General features: G+C 42.9%; 2 protein-coding genes across 2 annotated transcripts in view; one reads left to right on the top strand and one right to left on the bottom strand.

Annotated features, from left to right (window-relative positions):
* C922_02659 (hypothetical protein) overlaps positions 1–2,589 on the bottom strand; it is a gene marked incomplete at both ends in the record, with an annotated part of 3,239 nt that extends 650 nt beyond the window's left edge. Inside the window, one exon of the mRNA XM_008818258.1 lies at positions 65–2,589. Within this exon, the coding sequence (XP_008816480.1) occupies positions 65–2,589 (2,525 nt within the window). The remainder of the gene's footprint in view (positions 1–64) is intronic.
* A 3,250-nt stretch (positions 2,590–5,839) lies between these two features.
* The window catches only part of C922_02660 (hypothetical protein), a gene marked incomplete at both ends in the record, with an annotated part of 6,693 nt that continues 1,693 nt past the window's right edge, over positions 5,840–10,839 (top strand). Inside the window, one exon of the mRNA XM_008818259.1 lies at positions 5,840–10,669. Coding sequence (XP_008816481.1) covers positions 5,840–10,669 — 4,830 coding nt within the window. The remainder of the gene's footprint in view (positions 10,670–10,839) is intronic.

Consider the following 10,839-nt stretch of genomic DNA (forward strand, 5'->3'; position numbering starts at 1 on the left):
TTTTTTTCGCCGCTGCGTAATTTCCTCTTCAAAATGTTCATCCGTGGTGATGGAGCTGGACGACGTATCTTCCGCGTGTATGTTTTCCCATGTTCCGTCGGTTCCCCCTTGCAGTTTCGTCTTTTCGAGAGCCCTCTTGTTTTTTTTCGTTCCGTTGTAGGTCGTAGTCACCTCGTCGTTCATATGCGAAGCGCGTGGGCTCTCTTTGAAGTTAGTTTGGAGCTTTCCCCTAGGATTGCTGCCCGTGATGGGGTGTTCAAACAGGGACAAGATATCGGCCCGTCCCAACACGTCCGATTTTGCCAACCGTTCCAGCCGCTCCACTTTCTCCACTTTGGTCCTCCCCGTGTCGCGAGAAATTAAATCCAAATTGGATAAAATGAATGTCTTTATTTTTTGCAGTAACGCGGCATTACTGTGTAGGCCATTTCTATAAAAAAGGGAAGCCCCTTGTTGACTGGCTGTGGGGAGTTCCGTCTCCAATTTGATTAACTTAAAAAAAAGGTTATGTACATTTTCAAAGTCAAATTTGTGTAGCTTCACCAAAATGAAAAACAGCTTTAACGTTAAGTACAGGGAAGTGCTGTTTCGGAAAATCAGATCAAAGTTGGCATTCGTTTCGTTATCAAGGATGCGAAATAGGAAGTGTTCGTATTGGATGAAGATCTTTTCTTTAACTTGTTCATTTGAGTACGTCTCTACATTTTTGAGGAAAACGGAGAGGGTGTGAAGAGCGTTGTTGTACAGTCTGTGGAGGATGCTTTCCTCGGGGAGGAGACCTTTCCCGCTTTGGTCACTTTCTCCATTTTGGCAACTTCCCCCCCTTTCAATTTCTGCTAAGCTGCTGAGAATGTTCATTAATTTTACCGCTGCCCCTCCGTGAAGCGTATTTTGGGTCAACATATTTACAACCCTAAAGAGGCACATAATAGGGCTGACCAATTCGTCCAGCGCGGACGGGCATTTCTCCAGCAGTTCTTTACAATAAGTAGTAAAATTCGTTCCAACGAAATTTATTAAAAATAAATCCGATTCGTTATTGTGAATGAAGAATAGTTTTAAAAAATTCACCAAGTGGTTTAGGTTCATGCTTATAGATTCTGCGTCTTGTTCTTTTATGAGGCCCCGAAAAAAAGAAAATACGTTATCGATTATGTAGGTAAAGAGGTTGGGTAGCTGTCTATTTTTCTCTCCCTGGGGTAAACCACCCTGGGACATTTCCTGTGGATCATTCTCTATTACTTCCTTCCCCATTACTTCCCTCCCTTTTAAGATTTCCTCAATGGTGAATTCCTCCTGTGGTGGTTCATCCTTACAGTAGACGTATGCCCCCCCCCCGGTGAGAGATATGTCCAATTTTTTTTTGTTGGCCAAATAATCGCTTGACATGGTTCCCAAGTAGTGCAGCACTTTCTGCACGTTTCCCAGCATCTCCTTAATGCTTACATTTATGTTGACGCATTCTACATGCTTTACAAAGTAGATATTCTGGTTGGAGTTGCTAAGGCGGGCATGGAGTAAACCATTAAAAAGGCACAGAAGGTTGAAGAAAAAGAACAAGTTTTCTTTTTTCCCATATTTTAAAAATAAGTTAATATTATCATTGGAATGGCTTTGTAACTGTTGATAAATTTGGTCATTTAAAATGATGTTTTTTTTTTTCTTCAAATAGGTAACAAGGATTTTTTCAATGGTATGAAGGGAGTACTTCCTCCTGTTTAGCTGCATAATTAAGAAGTTTAAGAATTCCCTTTCGCAATCTTTCACGGCAGGAAAATTAGTATGCACAATCAGGAGCAGCGTGACGTTTGCAAGGTGGACAAGATATTCACTTTGCCCCAGGAATCCCAACGGTATGCTCATCAGGTTCTGTAGGATATTCCTCACACGCTTCAAATAGTACTTGCTAATCTGGGGGAGGTCCTTTGTAAGGGAAAATATAAATTTTAAGAAAACATAAAATACATAAATTTTGCAACGTAGCAATTTGTTCCCCTCCCCGTGTGTGTGATTTATTACCTCCAGATCGATTGCCCTTTTTATGAGTACGTCAAACTGGTCGAAGACGTTATTGGGGTGACGTGATTCCTCCTTTGGCTTTCCCATTTGATGATGCCCCACCTTTTTGTTCAATAAGTCCTTCTTATCATCCTCTATCCTTTTTTGTAGTGCCCCCTTTTGTGATTCCTCATCAGTTCTCTTGCCTTTGTTTTTTTTTCCACTTCCACAATCTTGATTGTACACCCTGCAGAAGTTTTCCTCTACCTCTTTGGTCATGTGGCAGCTCCTCCTGAAAAGTTCATTTTCTGTGTTAAAGACGAACGTTACAAATGCTAGAAAGAAGTACTTATCCTTTGTGCTGTCTGCAACGGTTCCGCTTCGGTTCACGTCCAGTTGATCCACAAATTTGGTAATCGTGACATCGTTGATGCTGCTTAATAGAAAGTCCTTTCGACCGGCCCATTTTTGGAGTATATTTTTTTTCAAGTGGTACAAGCAGAGACATACGTTCTGTAAGTTTATCCTTTTGGCCTCCCACTTTTGCAGAAGTTCGAGCAGCGGCGCGTTTATCAACCCGTTTAGCGGCATTGTGATTTCCCTCCCCTGGTTTCCCTCGGGTGGGAGAAAAAATAGCCCCAGTTAGAAAAAGAAACTCACAAAGTCTAAAAAAACGGCAGTTATGGTGCTCCCTTTTTGGTTGCTTCACCAGAGTGGTGACTTCACAGCTGTGATGACTTCACAACCGTGATGACTTCACAACCGTGATGACCTCTTCATCGTTCCTTAGGCCCCGCAAGGAGTGACCGATGAGGGGCCTAGTTTTAACTCCACGGGGACTAAATCTCACGTTTTTTTTTTTTTTTTCCTGGAAGCCGTACGGTTGGGCCTCCTCGCGAGGTAAAAATCATAACAGGGCAAAAAATGTTCTCAACGATAGCTGATGCGGGTGTTTGTGCTTCTGTCGGTTGGGAAAAGTTTCTACTCTGCCGAAGCGCGCCGCTGCAATGGAAGAAGCATCAGATAAACACCAGCTCAGCATGAAGCAGGTGTACGCGAAGCCGAGTTGAGAAAGTAACGTGAAGCTCCCAAGAGGCTACTATGAGGTTCCCTCAAAAACGACGTCGCCATTTTGCGGGCACGCCGTGGAAGGAAAAAAAGGCGCCACAATTTGCAACGCACCAGCGGGGGGGGACAACAAAACTAGAGAAAAATTATTTTCCCAAATTTTCACGAAGGGAGAAGAAGAAACGCACAACTTTTTTGAAAGCAGAATATCCCAAAGGTTAAAATGGAAGCAATAGAATAGATTCATACGGCGCAACAGGCGTGGTGGAGTCCGCCCAACGGCATTTTTTTCTCCTTGGAGATATTTTCCAAACGTCTTTGTTGGTTTCTTTAAAAGGGCGTGAACCGGGATGAAATGAAATGAAGTGAAATAAAATGAAATGAAGCGAAATAAAATCAAATAATTTAACTATATGTATCACCGTTTTGAGGGAGGATACTGCACAGAAAGGTGACGGAAAATAGGGAGAAAAATCTCCAAATTTTTTTCTACATAATTGAGCGGACAACGGATGATGCGTGAGAAGGGGACGAGATGAACATATATAAAAAGAAAAAATATAATTTGTGCATATAGGTACATGAGTAAACAGAAACGTAAGTTTGGAAATTAGCTAAATCAAGTGGAGTATGCGGTTAATGAATCATCGTCGTTGTGGAAGCAACGGGGAAAGAACGACGGAAAATTTTCCCCCCTTTCGTAATTTTCAAAGTTCCCACAAAATGGCACGCAATTTTATTTACGCGAAATAGGAAATGACCTTTTCATGTGCCATCAATTTTTATGCCTTTTTTTTTTCAGTCTATAGAATAGATCGACGTGTTCTCGTTTTGCCGAAAATTTGGGCAACACCTGTAAGGGTGTCGTTCCTCCCGCTGCTGCTGAGGGGGGAACTTTCGAGTATGTCTATGTTGGGGTACATCCATGTTGGTGTATGTTCACCTTGATACGGCCCCCTACGCGTGAACTCTTTTCACAGTTATCCCCCACAGCGACGTCGCCAAAGGGGGGAATTTTCCTTCTGTCCCATTTCACCAAATTGAGAGAAGATGGCAGTCTCCAGCAAAGCGGTGCATAGGTAGAATGTGTCAGGAAGGGTGTCCATGGCGAGGGGGTGATACTTTGGGGGGGTATACGCCACACAGGAGAGGAATAGAAAAAAAACAAAATAAAATAAAAAAGTAAAAAAAAAAAAAAAATAGTAAAGCAAATGAAAGCAGAACAAAGCAACGCCCTTTCAAAAGAGCCGAAGCAGTTAACGTGTTATGTTACCCCTTTCATTTTAGCCATCACCAAAGAACAATAAGTTGACGTAGGTCAAAAAAAAAAAAAAAAACAGAGCAACGCATTTTCTGCCATTCTTCTGTTTCGTTTTTGTCTAAAGCGTACAATTTCGTGTTTTAAAAACATTTTCTGAAAATAAATTTTGGAAAATGCACGAAACAGTTACACATTTGCTTTGTTGCTCTTTTTTTTTCATTTCACAAAAGATTAGCATTTGCGTCTGTCAATTTTCTTTTTCCAACCGATCAAGCGATTTGCATACGAAGAAAAAAAAAAAAAATGACAAAATAGCAAAGCGACAAAAAAGCGAAAGAGCACAATCAATATTGTACAATTATGCTTAGTGTACTTAAACAGACAAGCACAGCGCAAACGTGATGATGCGAAAGGGCCTATTGTAATGAGTATGCCACCGCGCATTCCGCTCGTATCCTCTCTGTGCAGAGTTGGCATTCATGTTTTTGCTCCCTCCCGAGGAAGGCATAGCCATAGCCACTTGGGCGAAATGTTGTAAAGCTTCGAATTGGCACAGTGACATTCGGAACACGAAAAAAAATAATGTTAAATAGAATAAAACATAATAAAAAAAAGTAAAACATAATAAAACAAAATAAAACAAAAATAAAACGAAATAAAAATAAAAAAGGAAGGATAAAAAACAACCAAATGATGAAACGATAATGAAACGAATTGCCCAACTGGGGAATAGTCCGTTTCCATTTCTATTTCCATCGCACATTGTTACATTTGAAAAGTGTCCCCCGTTAACAAGCTTTTTAATTAACCCAAAGTGTCTGTCATTTGTGAGATTGTTTTGTTTTTTTGTTTTTTTGTTTTCTTGTCGTTCGTATTTTACCACCTGCCAGTTGCGCAACTGTTGACTTTTGCCCTGTGTAAATATCGTGACAAGGTTGCCTCACTTTGCCTTGACTTTCCTGTGCAGGGACAAAGGAAACGCAGAGTAAGCAGCGCAGTGTAAGCAGCACAAAAGTGTAAAATAACGTAAAACATCGTAAAACAGCGTAAAAATCGCGAAGGCGTGTGTTCTTTTCGCAGTGCCCCCAGCAACGCGGAACCTCTACGAAACCTCTGCGGGTGCAAGGGCGGAATCGAATTGCTCGTCAGCGGAAAGGTGCGATCGATCGACGTTCTACACTCCTTGATGATCCCAGTGGCCAGAATAACTCCGCGAAAAGTATAACGCGGTAACGTTACGAAAACGTAGAAGGCGAAGCCATAATATTTCACGTGCGACTTTCCCGAGAGGAATCAACCGACGTGACAAGGAAGACGCAAAATGCAGGGACCCGAGCGCGCGTGCTAGGCAGGAGAGCACAGAGCAGACGAGGATAAGCACGCCAACGGTCGCGCACATTGATTGGATTACACAGACGTGCACACGCGTAATCAAGCGCACTCAGAGGTGCAGAGACATCGTTCTCCGCTGCTACAATCAAACACAAGAGCAATGCGTAACGCACGACCGAAATGACGACCAATTACAGAGCGCTAAAGACAGCGGTGGACTACGAATACGGGTATATGATGAAACAAGGGATCGGAGAAGAAAAGACTTGGAGAGCAAAGAAGGACCACCCATTTGACGACCATGCAGGGAAAAAAAAATCGGAACAAAATAACACCTCGTTGAATAACCCCCCTTCGAGGTGCTTCCATTTTGAGAATGGAAGTGCCAAATTGGTGGAAGCGAAAAATCGGTGGGACAAAAATGACCGCAAAGGTGGGCACTCTAAGGATGAGCTAACAGCGGCACAGGGAACTGCAACAGATGGCGAAATTTTATTTAAAAAAAAAAACAAAAGCTACAAAGATGAAACATTAGGGAATTCTATGAAGGAAGACAACACAGTCACCCCGTCCAATAGGAAGAAGCGCCATTGGATAAACGGACCGAATGAAAAGAGTCAACATAGTGAACAAAATTTGAAGAGGAAAAAAATAAATGAAATTATAAATAAGTATAGGAAAAATATGACATTATTGCATGGGAGAACAAGTAGTGAAGACTCAGTTAACCGTGATGGAGTCAATTCAAAGGAAGATGGGTGCAACTCCCATTTTGATGGTACCGACAATTTGAGGTGGAATAATCATGTCCATTGTATCCACGCAGATCAGGCAACTAATCTGAAGGGGGAAAAGAATCCCCTAGATGGTAAAAAGAGCCAAATATATGATAAGCACAATCGTGAGAACCACCAGTGGGATACGTTAAGGTCTCTTCAAAGGGGACATAAAGAAATGAAAGAGAGTTCAGCTCAGGACATTGCTGAAACTCGAGAAGGAGAAGGAAGTGTGAACTGGTTAAAAGAGAACATGTCGAAAAAGAATTCGGAACTAACAAAAAGTGGTGAACATGGCGAGCGAAGTTATATGAGCAAATATCCCCTCCTTTTGGAACAACGAAAGAAGGAATACTATTATGGTAGCTCCGAAAGTTTGATAACTCGGAAAAATTATGGCATTAGTTTGGGTTATAAAGACCAAGATTGTCAAGGGGAGAGCAAAAATAATTCAAAGTTTCCATCCCTTTTGAACGAAAGGAAAAAGGAAGAAATGGAAGGGGCAGAACCTCCTATTAAACTGCATCCACCCAATGGAGCAAATAACCTTTTGCCCAGTTATAATCTACCCAAGGTGTATTTCTCCTCCGAAGGGGAAAAGAAGAATAGTGCACTGGACACCCATGGGGGTCTCTCCTACGGGGGGAGGGACCTTCAAAAGGGTAAAAGCAGCGATGACACAAGTCGGGGTGATACGAACTGGGGTGACACCCACCTGTGTGACGATGACCCCACCTCGAATAGTTATGATGCACCTGTCGGTGCGGAAAAAAGCAACTCTTTAAATTTTGAGAAGTCCGCCGCTATTCAGGGCAGCCTAATTAAAGGCGCAACCAAAGGGACCGCCACGGGTAGATTTTCCCAGTTTAGTAAACATTTTAACCAGATCACATTCACGGATGATGAAAAAAGGATCAGAGAAAGATTCGAGCAAGTCAAACAAATGGAAAAGACGATCGATTTTGAGGAAGGCGTATTCGATGAGAAAGAGAAGGGAGATGATCAGCAGAATGAAGGAAGGAAAGAATCACACCATGTGGGCAAGTCCCTGGGCGAAGCAGATAACGCAAAGGGATGTAGCGGAGGTGGAGAGGGTAGCCGAAAAGGTTGGAAGGAACAGAGAGAGGATAAGACAAATGGGGAAAACAAATTTGGTGAAAATAAAATTGGTGAAAATAAAATTGGTGAAAATAAAATTGGTGAAAATAAAATTGGTGAAAATAAAATTGGTGAGAAAAATTTCCCACTGGGGGGTAAAGAAGCGTCAAGAGGTGCTGCTACTAAAGAGCGGACATCAAAGAGGGAGACCAAGTTAAGGTACACTTTCCAAGTTGGGGAGAACAAACCTCAAGGAAAGAAAGAAGAACATCGACCAGAGGAGGGGAAAAATTCGTACCTTCACCAGGGCGACACAGATGAGTATCCACGTGAGGAAAAAAACATACGAAACTTCAACAACCAGGGGAAATACGAAACGGTTAAGGCGAACCGTCCTAGTGAACAACACATCCATGTTGGTGATAAGCCATCCCCATGGACGGTGGAAAGTAAAGATAGGGACCTCTCTCTTTACGATAAGATTAAACATTCTGTCCTAAGTAAAGGAGAAAAGGATCCTCAATGGAAAAAAGGAGAGGAAGTAAACATTCGCCACGTGGAACCCATTTCGAATTACAGCCGAAATGAGCTTAAATTCGAACAGAGTAAAAAATGGGATGACTTGAGGGAGAAATATCTAGACCTGAAAAGAAGACATGTCAGTGGGTCGAATGGAGAAAGGAAAAAAGGAGAAGAAGATGGTTACGCTTTGAGGGAAGAGAAGGAAAAAGGCGCCTGGATGTCGACCCAGGGAAAGGAGAAACAGTCTAACTTGTCGGTCGGAGGAAAAACGAGCATGGGGGGAAGTCTGGCATCAAGAAATGGAGTGGTGCCCCATTTGGTTGAAGCGGCTCCTCATTTGGTTGAGTCGACCCGCCATTTGGATCAATCGCTTAGGAAAAAGGTAGACCCAAGAAGCGAAAAAAGGGCAGAAGTCGAAAAGGCGAAGGGGAAACACACCAACTCGCACATCCATGCGTTAAGTAACGATAACACAGGAGAGTATAGGAGGAATGGTTTACCAGCTCGTAGCGAAGATAATGGAAATAGGATAGGCCACCGCAAGCCAAATTGGCAGAACGAGGAGAGGGCGTGCACAGAGAAGAATTCCAATCAGGCAATTTCAGAACGGATGAAAAGCGGCAAAGATAAAAACTTCGTAAGTGGAGACCTCCGTAACAACTATGCCCGTAGCCCAGCCCGTCAGGGAAGTAGCGGAAAGAGTGGGGAAGCAGACAAAGGTTGGAAAGAAGACAAAGGTTGGAAAACAGACAAAGATTGCAAAATAGATAAAGGTTGGAAAGTTTCCTCCACCAAGGTGCAAAAAAGGGGAGAAAGTCAACTTGAGGTGTCCATGAGAACAGAAGGCAATAAAAAGGAGAAGGAGAATTCTGCACATATCCGTATGGTCAACACAAAGGACACGATCGATGAGCAGGACAAAGGAGGGACACACCCCAGTGAGGATCACATTTTAAAAAAGTATCGTCATTTTTTGAGGAAGTCACCCCCACGTAGGAGTCCCTACGTAGAAGCCAATAAAGTGAGCGGGTACCCAAACCAACTTCTTCACGAAAGTGAAGAGTTAAAAAGAAAGGGAAAAACAAACCTACCTGTGAATACCCTAAGGGGGGAGACCAACCACAGTGGTGAATTCACGAAACCAACAGATCTGGTAAAGAAGAAACTTCCCATGGTGAAAGGAATGTCACGCGAGAAGTACGTGGAAAGGATAAGCAAACTGAATCCTGAGACGAAGGAAACAATTAACGTAGGAGTAAAGACCAAAGCGAAGAATCCACTCTTCTATTCGACGAATTCCCAAACCGATATGCACAGAAAGAACATCGTTGAAACTATTCCGAATGATCTGCACATGTCGAATATAGACAGCCTAGAGGAAATAAAAAAAAAATATGAAAATGTGATTAAAAGAGTTAAGGAAAATCTTTCTAGGGACAAGAACTATTCGAAGTTGAATTACTCCAAGCTGAACAGCTCCCAATTGAACTACTCCAAGTTGCACGGAGAGGGAAAAAGAAGCAACTCGAATGAAAGGATAAAAGAAAATTTAGACATGATTAAAGAACACTTTAATCAAGAAAAGATGAAAATCGATGAAGAGAATAGAATGAGGCATGAAATTAACATGAAGAGGAAGTTGTACGAGTTAAAGATTAGGAAAGACTTTGAGGAGAAAATTAGAATTCGCAGGGAGATGCACGAAAGGAAGGTAATGGAAGAAAATCCCAGTGGAGAGCCAGACAACGTTCGCGTGGTGGAGAAGAACCCTCGCGAGGAAGACATCCATGTGGACAAAGCGGAGAATGGTGCACGTGAGGATCAACACGGAGGTGCAGCAAAAGGCAAGAAGGTGCAATACGGGAAGGCGGAACAACGGGAGAATCAGAAAGAGGCGACAAAATCGGGAAAGACCAAACAGAAGAAAAACATCTTTGAAGATTACTCCAGCGATGGAAGCTATTACAAATACATGTACAGAAATCTTTATGAAGAGACATGGAACAATAAAATGAAAAGCCAGTACCACGATGTGGGGGATAATTTTTACCTTCAAGATTGCTCAGATCATTTTTTCCTCAATGCGAAGGCACGCCCTTCAGTTGCCGATTCTCTTTCGAACAGTTTTGATAATGAGTTAATATCACTGAGTAGAATAAAGTTTGATGATTTCGACTACAATTATTTGAACGAGATTAACAGATCTGCGTCGAAGAAAAAGGAAGCCCCTCCCCTTTCACTCGGTGCACGTCATTCACACCATTCGCGCCATCAACGCCATTCACGCGGTTCGTCGCAGGGGGAAGAGGAAATGCGAAGAAATCCCAATTTGTTGAAGCCGAAGGTCATATTGACCGACAGCGAAGGGAGCCCCAGAAAAAAAGGCGCACAAGGGAATACACATGCGAATGGTAGAGACAAGAACGAAAGTAGCTTTAGCGATTCGTCTTTAATCAAAAGGAGAGCGAGACCTGGGAGAAGAAAAGGCCCCGACTACTCGCGCATCCCGCCGGACACCAGTGCATACAAACAAAACGACAGCGAGAATATTCTGAACAAGCTGCTGCTGATAAAGCGCCAGAATAGGGCGCGCGCGGAGCAGCCGCGTGAAGAGGTGGAAGCAGACGAGGGGATCGAAGCAGACGAGGAGATTGAAGCAGACGAGGAGATTGAAGCAGACGAGGAGATTGAAGCAGACGAGGAGATTGAAGCAGACGAGGAGATTGAAGCAGACGAGGGAATCGAAGCAGACGAGGGAATCGAAGCAGACGAGGAGATTGAAGC

This window comes from Plasmodium inui (assembly GCF_000524495.1).
Source record: "Plasmodium inui San Antonio 1 unplaced genomic scaffold supercont1.9, whole genome shotgun sequence".
Lineage (NCBI taxonomy): Eukaryota > Apicomplexa > Aconoidasida > Haemosporida > Plasmodiidae > Plasmodium > Plasmodium inui.